The following is a 19,520-nucleotide window of genomic DNA, read 5'->3' on the forward strand; positions in this document are numbered from 1 at the left end:
AATGGTATAAATAGCTTGGCTTTTGGCAGAAACAGGACAGAGTTTTCAGGTAGTTTCTGCCATTTGTTATCTCCTTACAGGCCCGAATTGAGGAGCTGGAAGAGGAACTTGAGGCAGAACGAGCTGCCAGAGCCAAAGTGGAGAAACAGCGGGCAGAAGTAGCTCATGAGCTAGAGGAGCTGAGTGAGCGGCTTGAAGAGGCAGGTGGTGCCACAGCCTGTCAAATAGAGCTGAACAAGAAACGTGAAGCAGAGTTCTTAAAGTTACGTAGGGACCTGGAAGAAGCCACATTGCAGCATGAGTCAACTGCTGCAGCCCTGCGCAAGAAGCATGCTGACTCAGTGGCTGAACTGGGGGAGCAGATTGACAACTTGCAGCGTGTCAAGCAAAAGCTAGAAAAGGAGAAGAGTGAATTAAAGATGGAGGTGGATGATCTGGCTTCCAACATTGACTACCTCACAAAGAACAAGGTGAATGGTTGAGTCATGTGGAATTCTATTAAAGCTTCTTGTTTGTGCATTAATGGATGGCAAGGGAGAGTTATTGTAGGGTAAATGTTTCATGTAAGAGCTATCAACATAATGGTTTTTTCCCCCCTCCCACAGTTGCTATTTTGGGCTGTGTGTCAGCCCTTTGCACTATGCTAGTTCTTGCTCTTCTGCTTAGACCAGTGTTTCTCAGACTTGACAACTTTAAGATGTGTGGACTTCAACTCCTAGAATTCCCCAGCCAGCCATGATGGTTGACACAGTCCCTTTGGGACTGGCTACATGTGATGACATATATAATTTTAAGAACGTGTAGGTTCTTTGGAAATATTAAAAATATATTAAAAATATATTTGGTGCAAAAGACAAAGTTTTGAGAAACTTTGACTTCTCATCAAGTTTCTAGACTTAATGGCTGCAAAAACACAGCAGACCTGGTAAAAAGCGTCAGAATAGATAAATAGTCTCAGAATACTGATTGAGAATACATTTTGGCTCAACATAGATTTTTGACTAACATAAGCTGATACAAAGCTAGAAATGATACTTAAGCTGATAGAAGGCTAGAAATAAATCTGTTTTGTTTTTTTAAAAATCAAGTGACATTAATTATAGAAATTGCAAAATTTAATTTCTCCTAATAAGAATTGTTACTTTAAAAAAAGACGATAGTCTTCCCTCAACTTGGAAGCACATGCCAGATTTATCTAATGTGGAAATCAGACACTATATTTCAGCAACTGTATTTCCCAATTTCTGGATGCCTTATCTTCACTGAGCTCCTGTAGATTTATTTTATTGGCAAGGACTCTGAATGAATGATGGAAAAGAGCAGTAGCTGACTCTTAGAATGTCTTATACATCCCAGTTGTGCATTCAACTGGCAAGCTAGCAAACCTGCCATATGGATATAACAGCAAAGCCTGAATCATGGAGTAGAATTCTTAATCTGAACCTGATCTGTTCCTTGAGCAGATTATTTAATTCTTAGCAATTCCAGGACCTATCCAAAGCTTTTCTTCCTGTTACAGGCAAATGCTGAGAAACTCTGCCGGACATATGAGGATCAGCTAAGCGAAGCCAAATCAAAGGTGGATGAGCTCCAGCGTCAGCTAGCTGAAGTGAGCACCCAGCGTGGGAGACTACAGACTGAAAGTGGTATGTTATGCAAACACTTTACAGACCCTGAGAAAAGACTAAGCTCTCAAATCCATCAGAGCAGTTATCCTTGAATGGCCCATGTAATGGGTCTCCCCAAGATAAAATCAGTCTAATAACACAGCATTGATCCCTGATGTTAATACTTGATATATCTTATGCCATATGAAGAACAAAAGCTGCTGCAGAACATTGAGGAGAACTGGTTCGGTGCAAAAGAAAACAGGGAATTCCAGAAATGTGTAGAAGAGGGAATTTCAGCCATTGTAGTCTGTCTTGGAAATACTACCTTTTGATATTATCAAAGGTATAAGAATGTCCTCTCTTGAATCTATGATTAGCAGAAGTTGTGGAGATGTCTTTGTGTATTGAATTTGAACATATGGTGTGGTTTCTCAGCCATACAGCGACTCACTGGAGGAGGTATTTGGAGGAGAAAATTATTGTTTCTCTACTTTAAGGATACAGAAATCAATTCCCAGCCATCTTGGCCAGCATGGCCGATAATGAAAACTATTGGGGAATTGTATTTCACCAACTCTGGAGGACCACATAAATTGCCCACATTTGTTGTAATCGTTTCATTAGAATTTTATAATGATAAATAATTAAGAAAAGGATGAAAAGTTATTAACCTATCTGACAGCACACTCATAAAGCCCAGGATAATAACAGCAAATAGGAAAGAGTAACCATGTACAATATAAGAACAGCTTTGATTCCATATCAACTGGTTTCACTTTCTTGAAAATATACAGCTTTTGGTTTTTACGTTGAAATCATAAAAAGCCCATTGGAAGTCAGGACCAATCCTGAAATTTGCTGTGTGCCTATTTTTGATACCAAAGCATTTGAAAACTATGAGTACTTTGATGAAGAAATTTTACCGTGATGTGTATGTATTTTTTTTACAAAATCAGGGGAACTTAGTCGGCTCCTTGAAGAGAAAGAATCTCTTATCAACCAGCTGAGTCGGGGCAAAACTTCCTTCACCCAGACCATTGAGGAACTCAAGAGGCAGCTAGAAGAAGAGACCAAGGTGATTGTTTAAACATCTGGAAGTTAGATCTGTGGTAATGAGCAGCTGATTTTCCTGGGCTCAGTCTGACACTGCTTTTAAAAACCAGGCCAAATCTCAGAGCAAATGAATTAGCAGTAAAAAAGAAGTGTTTCTGTCTAGGTATTGGATACTTTTTACTCCATTACTAAAACTATATACCACTTTGAAATTTAAGAGTGGGGATTTCTGAGCAGATGGCACAATTTGCAGGAAGATTTGCAATTTGTAGTGTCATTTTAGACATTGTTTTGCATAGCCACATTCAGACACTACAGATCCTGAATGCTTACCACATATGCACTCTATTTTACTCCCTTCCCCCTGCTGACATCATTCAAATGACATTGATAAGTAAGCAAGAACCAGCAGTTCTTGATGAGATAGAATGGTTTTATAAATATTGAGCAAATGCCTCTCCATCTCAAAGTCAAGATAAGAATAGCCAAATTTTCATTGACTTGAAAGCATGTGAGGAAAAAACATAGAATTCAAAAATTATAACATAGTGTTTTTTTCAAAAAATGGTAAGCTACCCAGAGTCATGTTTTGTGAGATGGGCAGCTATATAAATATGAAATAAATAGTCATATACATAGGATTTGATTTATGTGTACAGCAGAAACCAGATCTTCTGTGTACTGTACATAGGGGTACATTCTTGCTTGCAATAGAAGAACTAATCTCATTGCCTGTGAGCTTCCGCAGCAAGGATTTGGAGGCTTTTTTGGTTTTTAATGAATTAAAAAAAAAATTAGTTGCTTTGGACTGGCTGGTCTCTCTCTCTCTCTTTTTCTTCCTGCCAAAGATATGCTTTTGTATCCCAGTACCCTTCTCACTCAGCAGTAACACTGACTGACTTAGGATCTAAGAGACTTCTTTCTGGTTCTGATACATTAAAGACTCAGGAACTATTTCTTCTCATGAGAAGTTGTGGCATCCTGGATTGGACAGTTTATGGAGGACTATTGATTTCTTAAACAGATTTATTAGGGAGAGAGAAAAGAAAGGAAGAGCTTCCCCAAATACATTAGGAACCCATGGATGGTGAACACAAAGTGGGAGAATTCCAGGTTGTATTTAAAGTGTATGGGGCACAATTTACATATAGAATGGATGGAGGTATGACAGAGCTCCATACTGTATCTTAAGGAGAAGAATATTTATTACCATAAATGATGTTCAGATAGCAACAAACAATATTTTAAAGTTTAAATGTCTGTATTGGGAAAGATAGTGTCTTTTAAAAGGGGGTTGACAATAATTCTGATTCTACTCTAGACAGTGAAATTTCTGAATAGTACAAGCAGGTTGGCTCTGGCTTTATGTTTTCCTGTGATGCTGGCCTGGCCTGGCTCAGGTCTTGCCTCAACCAGGATGGAAAAATGTTTTTTGAAATTAGGCAGTTAGTGACTTGGGCATGGAATTGTTAGCACTGTTTTCATAGTTTTGCATTGTCTTGAACTCCCTGGGAGTATCTGCTTAGGTGATTGTCTGTCACCAGCTCCCTCGGGAAAAATCCATACATAAATTCATACACAGTCCATATTTTTCTCAAAAAAGACAGCTATCCTAACAAACAATTGCCATCATAGAGCCATTATGGGAGTAGGCAGCAGCAACCCCTTATCTCAATGGTTGGTTTGTCAAAATGCATCTGTGGGAATGTGTTGGATCCCATCTTCTATTTGGCATGGAGGGAACTGGAAGTATTGACAAAGACTTGATTTTCTTTTAATCCCAACAATTTCAACTTTTCAGTCCAAGAATGCTTTGGCTCATGCTTTGCAAGCATCTCGCCATGACTGTGACCTTCTGCGGGAGCAGTATGAAGAGGAAGTGGAAGCCAAGGGGGAGCTCCAGCGCTCCTTGTCCAAGGCCAATGCTGAAGTGGCCCAGTGGAGGACCAAATATGAGACAGATGCCATCCAGAGGACAGAGGAATTAGAGGAAGCCAAGTGAGTTCCTGTAGTAGTCATTCACCCTAAATATATTCTACAGAATCAGGATTCTATGCTAGAAGGAAGCGCTTTGGTATTACAGTGATGCACATCTTTGCATGTGAAGGGGAAAACTTCATATTAGGGCATATTGTTGCAGGACACTCTGGGATGGAATTAGTAGTGTTTCTGAAGCTTTGTCTCCAGTGTGTGCTCCAATATCTTCCCTACCTAATCAGGTTTCTTGGCAAATTGCAGGAAAAAGCTGGCCATCCGCCTACAAGATGCAGAGGAGGCTGTGGAAGCAGCTCATGCCAAATGTTCCTCTCTGGAGAAAACAAAGCATCGTCTGCAGACTGAAATAGAGGATCTGTCCATTGACCTGGAGAGGGCTAACTCAGCTGCCGCTGCTTTGGACAAGAAACAACGTGCTTTTGATAGAATCATTGCTGAGTGGAAGCAGAAATACGAGGAGACACAGGCAGAGCTGGAATCTTCTCAGAAAGAGTCCCGTAGCCTGAGCACAGAACTTTTCAAGCTCAAGAACGCCTATGAGGAGTCCTTGGAGAATTTAGAGACTCTCAAGCGGGAGAACAAGAACCTGCAAGGTATCAACAAGGCTGTATCACTTCTACATGGCACAGTATAATTTAAAAAAAAATTCTGATCCTTAAGGCAGAGGCAGAGATACGGAACAAGACTAGGGAATTCAGAAGATAGAAACAGAAGATGGAAATAAATCAGTTTTCCAACATCCTTATTTTGTGGCTTTTTGCAAAATAAGCCATATATATTTATTCATATTTAATCCATCTTGCTTCAGAATTTTGATAGTTATACATTCAGTTCTAGGTAATTTATTACTTACCTATATGAATTGGCTTCTATGTGATCAGGCAGAGAAAGGCTTAGAACAAAGATCATTTTCTTTTTCTGATTTTGAGGTCATCTGTTTTCTGAAAAGTAGTGGGAAATCTTCCCTTTGCAATTTGATAGTTGGTAGTCATATTTCTTTGGTGCATTTTCAGGGAGAAGGCTGCAAAAATGGGATTGGGAGAGACTGCAAGTGGATTGCCCATTCTTAGTCATGATCTAGTTAATTGAAAAATGAGTTGAAAATTGATGGGCTAATATATTTTTTTATTTATTTGTAAGCCTGAAATCCATATTGGTAGCTCCATAACATGTAGGATAGTGTTAGATTGATGTTCTATTACCAGCTCACTGTGTTACCTTGGAATAGTTGCCATCTCTAGATGGATATACTTCATAGGACAATAAATAAAAGGAGGAATGTAGAATCTACTTTGAGCTCCTTGGAGCAAGGTGTGTATGCATGAAAATCTCTAGTTTTTAACATTCAACCAACTGTGTAGGACCAATCCAACCAATAAACTCAGTTAATATTCAGAGTTTTGGAAAAAAGTATTTTACCCCATTTCCAACCTTGGGTGTGCCATTTGACTGCTTTCTCCTAGACACTAGTAGTTATTAAGGAAAGAAAATACACTTAGATACATTAGTGTGGTGATTATTTAAGTGACTCTAGTAACACGAAATATACAAACACAGGTAGGAATAATTGGTAGCATTCTGAAAACCAATGAAAGGATCATAATGAGATCAAAATCTTCTGTTACCCCTAATAAAATGAGATTGCTCTGCTGGCATAACTGAGCTTAACATTACAGGCTAGGAATTGAATTTGATTTTAAATACAGTAGAGAATGCAAACATTCTGTTGGGGGTCACCTGTGTTTCCAGATTATAACTAGGTGTATAATGTCTGTCTTGGTCTCTTCAGAGGAGATAATGGACCTAACTGATCAGATTAGCATGAGTGGAAAAACTATCCATGAACTTGAGAAACTGAAGAAAGGTTTGGAGAGTGAAAAGAGTGAAATCCAAGCAGCCTTAGAGGAAGCTGAGGTAAGCCCTTGAATGATTGTGCTAAGCCTTATTATTTAAACTTGATATATCAGTGAGTAATATGCTTTACTTGGTCTGGGTTTAACATGTTGAATGTATTCATTGTTATGTTCTGTAAACTGTGGATTATGGCTTAATTCAGTGTGTGAACCAGCCAGTTGTAGCATAGTCAATAAACATTTAAATGTGATCTGTATACCAAGCAATATGAGTTAGTATCCAAATCACATCCCAACTAAAATGGAGGTTGCCAAGAGTTGGGCAGTGAAAGGAATGGTGTAATCTGAGGGGGGGGGGGGGGCGGACATGTTTGACTGCATGTGCACATAAGTGTGAACTGTATGAGAGAATAAAAATGAAATAAGAATTGCCGGAATTGTGAAAGAGCACATTGGCTTGGTATAAACATTATGAATGCTCTAACTTTGTTATAAGAGAGTCTAAGTGGCTTACTTTTTTCTGGCTTAGTATACATAAACCAGTTTATTCAGCAAACCATGAATTAAAATATTGTTTTTTTAAAATTGTGATTTAAATACAGCAATTATCCAATTGTCCAAGGACAATGGGACTGCATTGCTTTGATGCAGGAACCTGTAACAAACCCTCTTCCTGTTCTTCTCAATTTGGCTGTTGCCTTTTGGCACTTGTCATATTTGATTCTGATCCAGTATTTAAAACCCAGCAAATAAAATTACAGTAGAAGCAGGCCATTTACCTGGGTCTGGGGTGGCATCTAGAGATCAGAACAATGTATTTCTAGCTTTTCCCTAAAGATTTCCTAATGCCTGAGAATAATTGGATATTATAAAGATATCTGCCTAATCCAGAGGTAAGTAACATGGTGCCCAGTTGTTTGGACTTTAATTTTCATCATTCACAGACAGCTTTGCCAATGGCAAGTAATTGTGAGAACCGAACTCTTTAAAAAAATAGAAAAAGAAAAAAAAAGGAAGGCACCAATCAGAAATGCTGATACTAATTCACAATCAAATTAAAGCACATTGAAGGGAAGAGAACTTCTGTTGAGGTTTATCACTAACTATTTATATGTCTTTGTGACCTAAGGGAGCCCTGGAACATGAGGAGAGCAAGACCCTGCGCATCCAGCTGGAGCTGTCCCAGATCAAAGCTGATGTTGATAGAAAACTGGCAGAGAAGGATGAAGAGTTTGAAAATTTGAGGTAGAAACATGACATATTGGAGAGTCTGTTGCATGCTTCATGGGCTAGATAGCAGTGGTATTATTTTCTGAGGTTTTCACAGCAAGTGAGGAAATCTCAGAGGCACTGTTGAGAAAGAAAGGCCATGTTGATGGTTCAGTTTTTACTGGGCTGATGAATTAAGTGCTTCCTCCTAAGCACTTTTTTTTTTTCTTCCAGGCGTAATCACCAGAGAGCCATGGATTCTATGCAGGCCTCATTGGATGCTGAAGCCAAGGCCAGAAATGAGGCCATCAGGTTGCGAAAGAAAATGGAGGGAGATCTCAATGAGATGGAGATCCAGCTGAGTCATGCAAATCGTCAGGCTGCTGAGTCTCAGAAACTGGTGCGACAACTCCAATCCCAATTGAAGGTCAGTCTTAACCATTTCTTAGGAAGAAATGTGGTCTCTCTTGGCCAGCTAGAGCTCTCTTTCCCAATCTTCTCAATGATTACCATCATATAGTAAAGGATGGCAATTTTATTTGGGGGGAATCATGTGTTATTATTTTTTTCTTTAAGGGCTGCAGAGAGCAAGGCATTGTGCAGTGATATCAACTGTGGGATAGAGCTAAAATTGTTAGCATTTTTTTTTCCTATGTGGAGTTGATTTCTCCCCTCAGAATAGATGTATTAAGCTGGAAACTTAATGCACTATTAAGAATGTTATTTCCGTCTCAGGAAGTTATGTGCAATTGAAGGTCAGTGATTTGTCATAAAGTTTTGGTGCTGTGATTTTGGGACACTCTGGTGGCTGAAGATCTTTATGTGGCCCACAACTGCAGGTTGCTCACCCTTTTCCTTTGTGTTAACTATAGGGAAATGTTGTGTCTGACATCTTTAGTGGTTCTTTGTGTTTTGCAAAAGGTTTCAGCTGTTTGGTTTTTTTCTTGTATTAAAACTGACTCCTCCTGATGTGGCCCATAGGACTTGCAGATAGAACTGGATGACACTCTACGCTACAATGATGATCTGAAGGAGCAGGCAGGTGCCTTGGAGAGGCGTAACAACCTACTGGTGGCTGAAGTGGAAGAGCTGCGGGCAGCCTTGGAGCAGGCAGAACGTGGAAGGAAACTGGCTGAACAGGAGCTTATAGATGCAACAGAAAGAGTCAATCTATTGCACACCCAGGTGAGATGGAGAATGTATTTTCAAGCAGGGATAGCAACTGCTAGAATCAGTTCAAAAAGGAAAGCAAAAGTGGGAGTGTTTTCATGGTTTACTGTTCTCTTCTCTACCAGAACACAAGCCTAATTAACCAGAAGAAGAAGATGGAGGCAGACATTTCACAGCTGAGCACTGAAGTGGAAGAGGCAGTGCAGGAGTGTCGAAATGCAGAAGAAAAGGCTAAAAAAGCCATCACTGATGTAAGGGGCCTGAGGAGCAGGGGTGGGAGTATGCTTGAAGGGCTACACTGATTTTTCATATAGGTCTTTATTGGTGTGGCAGTTTCCCTTCCCCAGTATTTCCCAGAATTCTCTTCTGTGGAGTTTAATAACAAATACACAACGAAAATGGATATTTAGGAGTAGTATCTAGCAACTTATGTTGATGGGGAACTCAACTTTTGACAATGTCTAATAACTGGCAGGCAGGATCAGGAACAACTGACATTGTGAGCCAGCTTCTCTCAAGCTGGCGTCCTCCAGATAAGTATGTTGTAATTCTCATAGTCTTCAGTCACAATAGCTAGTTTTGATGCTACGTAAACGCTTTGGCTTTTGTCTCTATCAGGCAGCCATGATGGCAGAGGAACTGAAGAAAGAGCAAGATACAAGTGCCCATCTGGAGCGGATGAAAAAAAATATGGAACAGACTATCAAAGACCTGCAGATGAGGCTGGATGAAGCTGAGCAGATTGCCCTTAAAGGGGGCAAGAAGCAGATTCAGAAGCTGGAAGCCAGGGTTAGTATTTGGGAAAAAGTCTACTTTTTCTGGCAAAAACCTAGTTTTCTTGTGGATTATGTGGCCAATGTCCCCAATAAAGCTAGAGGGATGATGGATTATTAAATGTTTGGATACAGTGAAGCTTGAAACCATTTTAGGTTAAATATAATCACATTTGGAAGGCTCTGCTGTAGAAGCAATAGTCCATCATCATGTTGTAGTCTACTAATATCTATGTAGATTTCCAGTGTTTTGCTAAGCATGAGAAATAATATAGTTCTTTGATTTTGAATGTTCTGAGTCAAATAAGAAGACAAAAGAACTTAACTGTACTGTTTGGTCTTATTCAGGTACGAGAACTGGAAGGTGACTTGGATATAGAACAGAAGAAGAATGCAGAGAGTCAGAAGGGCATTCGCAAGTACGAGCGCAGAGTCAAAGAATTGACTTACCAGGTACAAGCTTCACCATCTTCATGTTGAATCTGCAGACCCATCTTCATTAACACTAAAGCTGAACCAAATATAAACACTGGGAGCATGATATAAAAGTGACTTTCCTTTTTCCCTGCAGATCTCCCACCATTTCACCAGTAATTCAGGGCTCTTCAAGAGATAGCAAATACCAAGATTCTTTCATTTGGAGTGACAGCAAGAATTGTCCTCACTCTAATTTGGCTTTGTGATATTATTCCATAGACAAAACCAACTGGCATCATATGTCATGCCTTCATCACTTTGGCTACATGAATCTTTATTGATTGGATTACATGGCAAATTAGATCAAGTCTCCTTTAAAGTGATTGCACCAAAACAATTGAATTTGAATAAATAGTACAAGAAGCCAAGATTTAGGCTAGAGATCTTTCAGAAAATTCTCTTATTGTATCTCCAAATCAAACTCTACTTGTGCCCATATCACTTTCTCTTGTACATTCTTAAAGGAAAGCTCTGCAATAGGAGTCAAATTTGATCACTCTGCTCACAGTGTGCACATAAATCAGGGAGGGGGAGGACATATTTCCAAAGATAGAAGAATTCTTCAGAAGTTTCTTCTTTGGAAGACTAATAAAATCTCAATTTAACTGCCCACAGGGGAAGGGCATGTCCATTAAATCCAATTATCTGTTACATTTGTTATGTTAAATCCAAATGTACATCCTTTGAAACAATTTCATTTGTGTAATTACATAGCTGATATAAATGACATCATTTGCAATAAAACAAAACCTCAACTGATGGATGTTAGTTAAGAGGTGAAGTCAAAATGAAAAATGCCCATTGTTTCTGAAATCTGCTAAACCAAGGTCCACTAAATCAAGTTTACTATATCTGAAGAAAACTAACACACCTATTTATACAGTAATGTGGTAGTAGTAACATAGATGGGATGAACCAGGTATCACCTGATTATTGCATTTCAGACTGAAGAGGACCGGAAGAACCTGGCACGCATGCAGGAACTGATTGACAAGTTGCAGAGCAAAGTCAAGAGCTACAAGCGTCAGTTTGAGGAAGCAGTAAGTATGAATCTGCATAGGTATCCAAGCACTTTAAAAGGCATCAAAATCCTAGTCTTATTCAACAATTCCCTTTGGTTCTGTAATAACTTTCAATGTTTGTCTGTACTACTCCTGTGCTATTACCATAATTCAAAACAAAAAATTCCAAAATGACACTTTAGTAATTCAGATTTCTCCAATGTACTTAGGAAGGCCAACTACCTTGGCTCTACAGAATCTTACCCACCTAGATTACAGAGGCACAAGTTTCCCTACTATCCAAAATGTGCCAAACCTTTTGTGAGGCTAGCACATTGTTTGCCACAATTCTCCAGTCATTCAGTGCAGAGTCAAGAATCTTTACCATATCTGGTTCCACCTGCATCAAATTCTATCTTCTGTTCATAGGAGCAGCAAGCCAACTCCAACCTGGTGAAATACCGCAAAGTGCAACATGAGCTTGATGATGCTGAAGAACGAGCAGATATTGCAGAGACACAAGTGAACAAGCTACGTGTTCGCACTAGAGAAATTCCTCTGAAGGTGAGAACAGAATTGCTTGGGGTAAAGCGATGGTAATTATCTCCCCACCAGTCACATTCCTTCATGGATGAACTGTTGGGGAAGTGGTAAAGTTTCATTGGATCCATTAAGGGCTATTCAACTGTAATCAATGTGTAAATCAGGGAATGGACAGGAGGGAGGATGGCTGAGATCTAGGACATGAGAAAGATTAATCTGTTCTGTTTTTGCTTGCTTGGTCAGACAAAAATAGTTCTTTTTGTCACCAAGCATGAAAACAATGCATCACAGGCTGGGTTTGATTCCTTACCCCAGTTATAAACATCAGTGTATTCTGATGGGGAAGGTCCAAGCCATTACAGCAATTGAAAACACTTTTCACCAAGGAGGGAGGTGGGGCTGATAAGCTAACTGTGGCAATCAAATTTGAAAGTAACTTTTGTATTATTATTGTTAACAGCATGAAGAATAAGAAACTCCAGTGAAACATCTCTTCAACTATTATGTCTATGTATAGATGTAATGGCTGCAACAGTCATTGCTGTCTCTGTAGTGAATAAATAAAGTCTAATGCTCATGATGGAAAGTGTCTTTTTTTGAGAATACTCAACTGGAAAATTTGCCTTCCTATGAGGCTTTTTAAAATTGAACTTTTATCTTACATCTTATTTGCTGACCAACCTCAAAATTTGGAAAGAGTCTGGCAGCATTTTTTGAGACTAACATTATTATTTAAGGGATAAGCATTCCTTAAATAAAGCATTTCATGAGCTGTATAAAGAAAATTATTCATTTCAGAAGGTGTTACCAGACTTTCAGAACTATGGCTACCACAGCCTAACACAGCTCTCTTGCTACAATGACAAACACTCAAAGTCTCTGAGAACTGCTGCTATAGATAAATTCTTGATTAGTCTACCTTCTTACAAATAAGTCCAAATTGAAGTTCTTTGAATAATATTTCTCCAGACATGTTTTAAAATAGAATTCTTTATTCCATTTAATACATTTATGTGGTGTTAGTAAATCAGTATTAATCTGGGCAGCATGAACATTAATTTATGTGAAATAATTAAAATTTCCAGAAACATTTGCTGGCCAGGGGAGCCCACCTTTTTGCCACACAACAGTTCCATTCCTTTAGTGACTTCCCAATTTTTTTTCAGCCACATTTAAATGTGATTCACCAGCTATTACTCCTTGAAGCACTTTATATTTAATCCAAGCCTATTGTAGTTTCTCATCATGTACAAAGGAGTTCTACAGCAGTAGCTGTGGAAGAGGAACATGGGCACTCATGTGTCCCTATAGGAACCAAAAGGCAAATAATACACCCTGAGCCAAAACCTCTAACCCAACTCTTTGGAATTGCCTACGCTCATACGCCAGAAATAAATACACAGCATGATAGGTAAATTGCCAAGTCACCCTAGGAGTAGCTAAGGATTTTTTTTTATTAGCGAGAGCAGTCCCACTGAAAGCCAAATTGATTAGTAAAAAGCAGCATGACCATTCAATGGCAAGACATATGTATGAATGAAAATTAGTTATTTAGAATTCATTTTTGCAGACTATGGCCATACTGGGTCAATGTTTCAATTCTAACCAAAAGGAATCCACAAGCATTTGAGTCTTTATTCTATGTTTACACAGTTACAGAGTCAACACAATATGACCTAGAACTAAGGGTGGGGATGTTGTAGAAACAATTGACTCTCTCAAAATTTGTCCCAAAATTAAAATTCTTGAATGACATCCTCCAAAGGTATTAGATGCATAATGGGAGTACAGGCCACTGGGGAAGTCAGTTAAAACATACCCTTAGAGGTTTTTTTAAAGCAAGATACATGATTTACTCTAAAGTTTCCATTTTATTTCTGATAAGCTGTAAAGGGTAAGACAAATATGGATAGCCTTAATAAAGTGCTGTTTTGTTCAGCCAAAAGATTCACAATCAGTTAGAGAATTACAGAGCAGTCAGGCTTTCTTGATAGGGTTCTTCCTATCACTATAACAGGTGGAAACTTTTTTCGCCCCCAGTAAATACTTCAATAATTAAGATTTGTATGCAAACCAGCCACAAGAGAGCTGTTGTTTCCATTACTTTTGCCTAAAAATAAGGTGCAATAGCGCGTGCAGAGCCAATGTGAATGGGGGAACAGCAGAACAACTATATCTTACTTTCAAGTATTGTAGATTTCATGGGGATGTCTTGCTATTACATTTCTAACTAAGGGCTGATTCTAATAAAAACTTTCCTTTGGAGGATTAATTTTAACAGAATACAACCAGCATATTTTCTTGGTATTTTAACTTGAGGCTTTTCAGGGATCTATTCTGTTTTAGGTAAAATGTTTCAAAACTGTAAATGCATATATAAGAATAGTTCAAAGGTGAGGATAAAAAGGGCTGTTCTAATGCTTCATAAATTCTATAAAGTGCCTGAGCACAATGTTGTAATGAAGTTTTTATTCCAAAAAAGTCTCTGGAATCAAACACCAGCTGTCTTCCAACTAACTTGTTTAAACACTGGCAGTTACAATAGCAAGTTCAATATTTACTGAATAATTCACCCCATATGAAATACAAGTATCAGCAGTAGAATAGACAACTTCCAGTTACTATTACACATTAGGAACAATATATATATACATTGTTCATACATATCAGAATGGATGGTGCTAATCCTTTCATTTTAGCTGGTGCCTCTATGTTCCCAGAGTGCAAATTAGTATATCTTTCTGTTCAAGAGTAGGTTTTATATTCAGCAAAAGCAGTACTGTGGGAGAAAACTCCATTTGCATTGTTCATTGACAAAATGGCCAGACTGCTGCATTTAGAAAAAAATCAGTACATTTTAATTTATTTGTTCTCCCCCACTTTTTTGCCTATTAGATTTACAGATACAATCAAATGGAACGATAAAAAGAAGAAAAAAGGAGATGGAAAGGAGACTAGGAAGCATTGTAAAATTAACTAAAATGTTTCAAAAAGATATTGATATAAATCTACATATTAGTCCAATATGTAATCTTTTTATGATCTGTTAAATTCACATTTCTTAGATTAGGCAGAAATTATAGTAATTTTTTACTTTGGTTTACAATTTGATTCATACTGGTTACAGTTGTTAATTATTGCATAAAAAGCTTAATATTAACTTTAAATAATATTGATATAAGATACTGTAATATGTAGATTTATATCAATATCATTTTGAAACCTATTTGGTTAATTTTATAAAGCTTGTAAATCTTTCAATTTCCTTTTTGTTCTTTTTATTTTCCCTTGTTTTTCCTCTGTATCTGTAAACCTAATGAACCCAAACAAACAAAAAAGCCAGGAAAAAAATCAGCTACTTCCATCACTGCAATATATGCCTGTTCTAGACAGCACTATAAAAATCCGATGAAGACAAATCCACAGACCAGAGAGAGATACTTCTGAATGTAATACTACAGTGAACCAAAGAGAAGAATGGGACGGTTTTGTAGGAAACACTTCCAAAATCATTTGCAGAGAAAAAGGACAAGCTATTATTTCTATGGATTTAAAAGTGAATTGCACACACAATCCTCTTGAAATGAAAAACAAAGAAAAAGGTGTAAAAAATTAGGAATCAACTTTTTATGATGGCTTAAGAGTGGCTGGTGTACCTCAGGTGTGCCCATAAGACCAGCTTGTTTCAATGGCCTAGGAAATTATCTCTCCTTTTAATTTGGGTTACCAGAAGGAAAAGCCACAACTAACCCTTGCATATCTGAAAGATCCCACCTACCATGCTCAAAGGCTTCTAGCCATAATGAGCAGGAAACAGCCGACCTTTTTGCAGACAATTCCAAACAGTATGCAGGTTTCCCTGAATATGTGATATGTTTCAAGTTTGTGAAATCTTGCTCTTTAAGGGGGGGGGGCGCAAGGGGAGAAAATGCATTAAGATAGTAATACTCCATAGTTCCAAGCTTGTGCACACAGCATATCCCTGAAAATCCAATGTCTGCAAGATTCCCTCTGAGGTATTGTCCACTGGAAGTGAGAACAGGTGGAGTTACTCTTCGGTGAAGTCTCTGTCAATATCCATGTACGCCTCATCAATGTAGCTAACTATGGCACAAGGTGATGTCCGATCCGTACTAAGCAGAACAGACACAGTCTCTTTCCAATAGGAAAAACTAATACACGAACTCTGTAATGGGAAAAGAAAGAAAAGTAAGCATGAGCAAAACAAATGTCTCTGGAATATAGCTTGCTAGTACTTTAACATGCCATCAACATCTCATCACTGGCATTTGAATATGCCAGCAAATACTGTGAGCAGAAATTGTAGCACAGGTGCAACTGCACCCTCTCTCTCCTGCACCCTCCATCTCTAAGGGGAGCTGGTAATATCAGTGAAAGGTACTCTGCAGAAATGTTTCCCCCCTTTTTGAAGGGAAGTGTTGCACGGTTATTTTGAGGTACAACAGATGTAGGAAGTGTGAAAACATAACCTAACAAACTGATCTTTGCCCTTCAAAAGTCCATGAAAAACTGCACCTAAAATTAGCAATTTGCCACCAATTTTGGAGGCTCAATCTTGTGAGGTTGAGATGCTGCAGGTAATTCATCAGCTATGCACCCTGCCCTTAACATGATCTCCCAAGAAAACTAGATGCTATACAGAATTCAGATCAAAACACTTTCAAGTACAGATTAAACTAGGGATTGGGACCGCTGGCGTAGTTAGAGCAATTTCAAGGTCTTTGTTGGCTAGGCTTATGCAGTCAAAACTTGCCTTGGGCTTTGCTCCTTCTTTTGCCTGTGCAAACCTACAGTGGGGAGCTCCACTACTACTGTACCTATCAGATACAGTTTAATGATTAAAAATGATATATTTCTTGCCCAAATATAATCCAATGAAATAATTTGTTTTATTCATGCAGTGGTCACAGAACTTCATTTATCATTTAAGGTGCTGCTGAATTACATATTTTGAGAACCCCTGGTACAACCCATTCTGCATTAGGGATATATTCCATGCCGACAGTTACAGAAACTGCTAGAGAACTTGGTCCAGTACAAACAAAATAGGCTAAAAATGGTTGAGACAAATATAGGGGCACAAAAGAAAAAATTAGCAAGACTGAACTGGAACCCTGAAAGCTTGCTATGTTAGCCTATGTATCCAGGTGACTAAATAATAAATTATTTGCCTCATGCTTAGCAGCTTTTCTGTTTTAGAATTAAGTAAAATATAATGCTTAATTTAACCTAAATGCTGCTTTAAATAGCACTGACTGATCTCATGTTTATTGTTAGGTTATGTAACATTCATGGCCAAGGAAAGCTAATTTTGGTAGGTATCTAAATTAACCACCAAAAGCTAAACAAATTTGCTCATTTTACAGAACATATATTAAATATATGTTAAATATATTTATATTTAAATAAATATGTTAAATTATATTAAATAATCACAAAAGCTTAATTTTCTGGCCAATGAAAATTCTAGATTCTTTTCTGGCTTCACCCATTTCAAGTACTATTCTTTACAGCCTTATAAAACCAGCTTCATCTGTCACAGCAAGAAATAAGCTTTTTAGTTTGACATTCTGCATGCAGTATTGGTTTGAAATGGAAGCACACAAGTTCACCCTAATAAGAATATAAAACACAAGTCTGCTTGCACTGTCCAACAGCTAAATTTCCAGAATTCCCAACAAAATAATTTTGACTACTCTAGGATGCATGAACTTTCTTCTTATATATTTTGTAACTGTTTATGTTATACCATAATGCATTCTGAAACGTAGCTGTCACAATTAACCACCTTTGGTGGAAGACTGCTATGTGCTAATGCTGACCACTGCACACCGGGAAGGACCTTGCTCTTTTAAGGCAGGATTGGGCTGTTCCCTTGTAAAGGACACACAGATTGTATAGATATTTTCTAATGAAGCAGCATTGTCCTACAGCTAAAAGAGTGGAACTATTTGTATTAAACAGAATTTTATTTCTGGCAATGCAGCAATTCAGGTTTGAAAAAGTCTGCAGTAATAAAAATTCTCAGAGAAGCAAGCATTCACTTGGATATAGCACTAGAATGTTCCCATAGCAATGCATTATCTGTTCTGGCTTACAAGCAAGTAGAAACACTACAAATACAAAGAGTGTTTTACACTGTTGAAAGCTCAAACATGACATCTTAATTTTTTTTCACTTTTCTCACCGTCTGTGAAATGCAGCCCACCATAGTAGGTGTTATCATTACACTACATTCTCCATGATTTAGCATCTGTTTTATTCCATCAAAAGCTTTTTCCTTTCCTCCACATCACAATTTTGAAACATAAACATCTGCAAGGCACTTAGTTACAGGCTTACATTTTCTAAACAGGTGCTATCCTTGTCCTTATTGAGGTAATGCTGCTGCCAGAAACGAAGAAGACTATGAAAATTGTTCAGGATGAAACCAGGGTATTTCTTTGTATATTCCATCTCTTGAAGTGTATGCAGATAGAATGGGAGCTTGTCTTTTCTTCGAGCTAACATTAAGATAACTAGACTTGTGTTCAGACAACTTACATTTTCCTAAAGTAAAAAAATAAAAATAAAAATAAAGATAAGAAACCATGTTATCAGTTATTCTTTGAGCCATATATGGAATCCAACTTACAAAAAGGGAAATATCATTTTAGGAATCAATATATACATACAATTCCTGAAATCCAAATGCCGTATATTACCTGGGTAAGTGTCTGTACATGAATAATATTAATGAGCCGGAAAAGAAAGGACATTCTCATGGACATCTGTGACATGTATGATAACAGGCGGCACTCAGACAACACTTCTGCAACTACAAGGAAGGAAACATGTATTAGATTTAAAGAGATGAGTCTTTAATGAGTTATAATTCTGAAAAGAGAAAAAAAAGCACCATAAATATGACTGCCATTCACAACAGTTATTGGAAAGACTGGTTGTAACTGAAGTGCTTTTCAAAATGGTAACTTTGTTCACTTCAAAGAAAACCTTCTGACATTAGTCAATGTAGTATCAATGATGGGAACTTAAAAGTATTTAGGATGAGCAGTGCTTGTTTCCTATGGCCCAACCACACAAACCCTGATCACACGATGCCTAGTGAAATTGTTGGTTATATTGGAATATTTGCTGAAATCTTCAGCATTTCAACAGACTAAATAAACTACATCTGTGAATAAACTGTGTTAATAATCCAGAGTATTTCCAGCAGTGCCTGGAAATTGTACAATTGTACAGTTAAGCTGCAAAAAGTCATACTTGCCCAGACTTTTAACATTATTCCTCGGCCTCAAAACAATCACTTTACCTTTAATATCTGATTGGCTCTCAAATCGATCCAGAGACAAAGTAATACAACGAACCAACATGTTGGAATCAACTAGTGAACTGTTGATCTGATTCAAAAATATCTGAAACTAAAATATTGAAATCATTAGGCTCTGTCAAGAATACTATGTAAATATAATACTAAAGCTGTACACAAGAGATTCTAGGATTTTAGTTTTACCTTTTCATCTGTATTGATGTACTTATTAAACCTCTTGAAAGCATCTATGTTGAATTTCATCAGTTCCCCCAGAAGATCAAAATAACTTTGAAGCACATCTCGTGATTTGCATTCACTGTCAACAATGCAGTAGAGAATATGCTGGCAAAATTTTTAAAAAATGTTATCATAAACTCAAGATATTATATTTTTGTATTACAATATAATAAAATTAATAATATAGTAACATGATATTAAAATCTAACATTCACTTAGCAACAAGATGTTTTTTCTCACATAGTACAAAAATATGTTATATGACT

The 19,520-nt window shown here is 37.6% G+C and overlaps 2 protein-coding genes across 4 annotated transcripts in view; one reads left to right on the top strand and one right to left on the bottom strand.

Moving 5' to 3' along the window:
* Positions 1-12,264, top strand: part of MYH7B (myosin heavy chain 7B) — a 39,623-nt gene extending 27,359 nt beyond the window's left edge. Inside the window, exons 24-38 of one of the 3 annotated variants that reach the window (XM_088153669.1) lie at positions 81-470; positions 1,520-1,646; positions 2,567-2,685; positions 4,465-4,661; positions 4,902-5,251; positions 6,448-6,572; positions 7,641-7,756; positions 7,955-8,147; positions 8,702-8,905; positions 9,016-9,141; positions 9,509-9,679; positions 10,012-10,116; positions 11,085-11,180; positions 11,571-11,705; positions 12,145-12,264. In XM_088153669.1, the coding sequence (XP_088009795.1) occupies positions 81-470; positions 1,520-1,646; positions 2,567-2,685; positions 4,465-4,661; positions 4,902-5,251; positions 6,448-6,572; positions 7,641-7,756; positions 7,955-8,147; positions 8,702-8,905; positions 9,016-9,141; positions 9,509-9,679; positions 10,012-10,116; positions 11,085-11,180; positions 11,571-11,705; positions 12,145-12,156 (2,466 nt within the window). In that variant the 3' untranslated portion in view covers positions 12,157-12,264. The other 2 variants (XM_088153668.1, XM_088153671.1) reach the window with 2 other exon arrangements.
* Positions 12,265-12,417: 153 nt separating this feature from the next.
* Positions 12,418-19,520, bottom strand: part of TRPC4AP (transient receptor potential cation channel subfamily C member 4 associated protein) — a 36,843-nt gene continuing 29,740 nt past the window's right edge. Inside the window, exons 15-19 of the mRNA XM_007419884.4 lie at positions 19,219-19,359; positions 19,018-19,126; positions 18,410-18,522; positions 18,048-18,254; positions 12,418-15,870 (exon numbers count right to left, since the gene is read on the bottom strand). Of these exons, the coding sequence (XP_007419946.1) occupies positions 15,733-15,870; positions 18,048-18,254; positions 18,410-18,522; positions 19,018-19,126; positions 19,219-19,359 (708 nt within the window). The 3' untranslated portion in view covers positions 12,418-15,732. The remainder of the gene's footprint in view (positions 15,871-18,047; positions 18,255-18,409; positions 18,523-19,017; positions 19,127-19,218; positions 19,360-19,520) is intronic.

Source organism: Python bivittatus, unplaced genomic scaffold, assembly GCF_059951505.1.
Source record: "Python bivittatus isolate LINGU-HERP-01145 unplaced genomic scaffold, Pbiv_v1 ctg000700_np1212, whole genome shotgun sequence".
Lineage (NCBI taxonomy): Eukaryota > Metazoa > Chordata > Lepidosauria > Squamata > Pythonidae > Python > Python bivittatus.